The sequence below is a fragment of the Melanostigma gelatinosum genome, assembly GCF_949748355.1.
Source record: "Melanostigma gelatinosum genome assembly, chromosome: 4".
NCBI classification, from domain to species: domain Eukaryota; kingdom Metazoa; phylum Chordata; class Actinopteri; order Perciformes; family Zoarcidae; genus Melanostigma; species Melanostigma gelatinosum.
In genome coordinates, this window is record NC_136637.1 from 2,059,390 (window position 1) to 2,063,184 (window position 3,795).

General features: G+C 45.3%; 1 protein-coding gene across 1 annotated transcript in view; it reads right to left on the minus strand.

Annotated features, from left to right (window-relative positions):
• slc5a9 (solute carrier family 5 member 9) overlaps positions 1-2,935 on the minus strand; it is a gene marked incomplete at its 3' end in the record, with an annotated part of 15,819 nt that extends 12,884 nt beyond the window's left edge. The window contains exons 1-3 of the mRNA XM_079267201.1: positions 2,816-2,935; positions 1,580-1,651; positions 332-436 (exon numbers count right to left, since the gene is read on the minus strand). Of these exons, the coding sequence (XP_079123327.1) occupies positions 332-436; positions 1,580-1,651; positions 2,816-2,833 (195 nt within the window). The 5' untranslated portion in view covers positions 2,834-2,935. The remainder of the gene's footprint in view (positions 1-331; positions 437-1,579; positions 1,652-2,815) is intronic.
• Positions 2,936-3,795: the final 860 nt, after the last annotated feature.

The following is a 3,795-nucleotide window of genomic DNA, read 5'->3' on the forward strand; positions in this document are numbered from 1 at the left end:
CTGGGTTCTGTGAGCACACATGGTTCTATTCATCTGGCCACTGAGCTCCGTCCAGCAGCAAAGTTCAGCTGGATTTGAAACAAATGCGTTTCACTGACTACCACCATGCAATGCTTGAACAGTTTCACAATGAAGAATGTCCAGATGTTCAATGCTGATAGAGAACTATTCACACAGACTCAAGACTGCAATCACTGCCAAAGGTGCATCCGCTGTACATTGACTATATATACTGGATATACAGTATGTACTATATGTATTAGATGAGGAGAAAGAAGACTTGAACGACTGGTCGCCCCATTCTCTCCTAAAATCCCAACGTCATCCTTACGTTCCATTCAAATCCCCCAACAGCAATGCCTCCAGCTGCTCCTGTTCCTGCTAGACCAATGAACAAACCGCTGCCAACATTACTGGACATCAGAGAGGCTCCAATCTGGAAACACATACAACATATACACATTAACAACAAAGGCTTTTGTCTATTATGTCAGAAAGTAGAATGTATACAATATTTAATACGGCTTTAGATCACAGTCCTTGTGCTGTGGTGTAATTGTGTAGTGCGTTAGTGGGCTATATACAGCGACAAACACGTACGAAGGAAGAGGACAGTGACCTCGTGTCTGAGAATCAGGCTTCAATCTATGTAACCCTGTCTGGAACTCTTGAACACAGCCGTTCTCTGAATCAAGCTCCTTTGGAGACTTCTGGGCATTCTAGTCCTCAGACATAATACCTACATCACTCACCTCCTGGTCCATCCTGCTGAGACTGAACATGACTCCTGAACACGATGAAGCAGAGGTCCTCAACTACCTTTGTCCAAGCAGTCAATGTGGGGCCGGACTTCTAAATATATCTATTTTCTATTTATTTAGGCCTAATTAGCCGATCGCAAAAAATAAAAAGACAATGCTGTTAAGAAATCAGGGACTAGATGAAAGAAACGTTGGTATTGAGCTGCACCAGGAGGGGAAAGGTCGAGGAAAATAGCTGTAAAACTGTTGAGCTTTCAAGAGTATCTTTTCCTCTGCTCTGTATAATGAAGACGCCTCCTCTACTTTCTGATCTGACTCAACTGTGTGAAATGGGAGAAACTGAACTGCAGCAGACGAAGTATCAGACTGAGCACGTCTGAACCACACAGGGCTGCCAAAGAGCTGAGGACACTGTTTATCAAGTGTTGGCATATTAGAATCAGAGGAAGTTGTAGGTGCAATGAAAAGTCATTATATCATAGCTCAGAATTATAAAAAGGCTTTTTTTTCTTTTACTAAATGAATGCACGACACTTAGTTTGGATTTGACCGATCTATAAAAACATGACTTTGTTATTCATACTGTTAAGTGTTAATAAAGCTTAATATGCTGAAACATCTCAATACTTATTGGCTGACTCCTGTCCTGTCAGAATAACTGCTCTGTGAGGTCTTCAGTCCAAACAGAACAAAGATTCAGACAGGAAACAGTCCAACATGTTGACAAAGACATATTGTATATGACATACAGCACATCAACACGTTCTTATGGAATTGAGAAGAAAACACCCCACGCCAGTCAGATGTACGGTACTCACAGGCCACCAGGTCATTGAACGGCCAGCCAGGAAGTAGCCCCTCACTGTGCTGCGATTGGCTCGCGCTGACGACTGTAGAGGAGGCAGAGGTTACTTCAAACTGTGTTCTCATGCAGTATCACACGTTTACAACCAATGAGCACCATGAGCTCCCAGAACTGCTGCTCTCTTTACATACTCAAAATAATGAGTAAAACACATACTGACTCATTAAAGAACAAGCACCTTTCAGGTAGCCTAGATTATGAAAGAAATATCTCAGATCATCACGTACAGAAATGTACAGAAACGTGCACTCATAAAAAGGACTTGAACCCGTCACCTGTCCATGTACTGGAAAGCTTTCATATTTGTCACATAAAGAGAAGTACCACTTTTAGAGCCCCATCTGGCTCTTTGTCAGGCACCTGGTAGTATCCAGGGCTTAGCATTTTCTCCAATCATGTCTTAGGACACTTAAATAGCATTTGTGAAAACCAAAAATGGTTATATATTTAAATTAGTTACAGAAGCTACATTCCAAATTCAAAGCATAGCTATGACTGAGGGATCGCCTACACAAGACTCTCAACATGATGACGGCTGAGCAGGTGGCTAGCAGGGGGCTGGCAGGTGGCTAGCAGGGGGCTGGCAGGGGGCTGGCAGGGGGCTAGCAGGGGGCTGGCAGGTGGCTGGCAGGTGGCTAGCAGGGGGCTAGCAGGTGGCTGAGCAGGTGGCTGGCAGGGGGCTAGCAGGTAGCTAGCAGGGGGCTAGCAGGGGGCTGGCAGGGGGCTAGCAGGGGGCTGGCAGGTGGCTGGCAGGTGGCTAGCAGGTGGCTAGCAGGGGGCTAGCAGGTGGCTGAGCAGGTGGCTGGCAGGGGGCAAGCAGGTGGCTAGCAGGGGGCTGGCAGGTGGCTAGCAGGTGGCTAGCAGGGGGCTAGCAGGTGGCTGAGCAGGTGGCTGGCAGGGGGCTAGCAGGTGGCTAGCAGGGGGCTAGCAGGGGGCTAGCAGTTAACAGCGCTAACAGTGCGGACAACGGCAACAGCGCTGACACAGCGAGTGGGTTGGATACTACACACACTGCTGGATCTCCACTATATCTTTACAACAGTTTGATGATGTATGAATTGGTAAGTTTTGCAACTTTAAGTGTGAGCTCACAGGGGTTTAACACACTCTCATGTTATAACACCTGAGATAGGTCTTAAGATAGTGTAGGTGCAAGTGTTACATGAGTTGAGCCACTTCCAGGTCTTACCCAGATCCCAACCACCATGACGAAGACAAAGTACACGACAACCACAGCGATGTCAGCAGCATGCACACTGATACCTGTGCTGGGAGGGGCTCCAGTGGTGAACCCTGGGGAGCGGCTGCCTGCAGCTATGTACACACAAATCAAAGCATACAGCAGAGATATAACTGCAATATATACAAAGTACACGTAGTAACTGTAATTAAACAATGCTGTAGAGGATGCCGGAATGTCAGTTGTGACAACAGTGGGGCTGCATTTCCAGTAAATGTGTGGCTGAGTGTTTGACTCTTTCCAGTGACTCAGGTTTCTACGAGTCACTCATTCAATTGAATCGAGATTTCGAGTCACTTGATTCACTGAGTCAGTCCCCCAGTGACTAACGACCATAGGCAGTAAACGAGGCCAGCTGACCAACTCAACTCACAAATTAACTCCAAGGTAAAGAAAACAACTATAAACACTGATTACAGACTGTTGGGTTTTATGATTGATCAGTAATAAACTTCTAAAAGGGGACAAATTAAAGTTCATGGTTGGTTTATGACTGTGGCATGGAACTTGTGACTTGTGCAGCCCGAGTCAGACCTTCAGGTCAGGGCTGGGAGAGCCAGTAGTGAGCTGAAACCAGCACCAAAGTGATTGCTTTTCCTCACAACAGATCTGGTGGCAGTTGAATCATTTCAAACAATTCAATCGTGACTCACATCGCATATCAACAGAGTCCAGTCAGAGCTCTGATGACATGTGAGGTGCAAAAGAATCCAAAAGTGCACAAAATTACAGATAAACTTTTTTCCTGTACCCCTAATTCTGAAAGCGTAGTTGAGTAATGTCTTAAATAGAAGCCACTTGGATTTTTAAAAAACTATTCTGGATGTTATTTACAGGCTTTGTGTGTAGTAAGTTAACTGGAATGTACTTACCGGCATTAACAGTACACTGAAAAACAAATACATTTCAACCAAATGGTTCCAGGATAT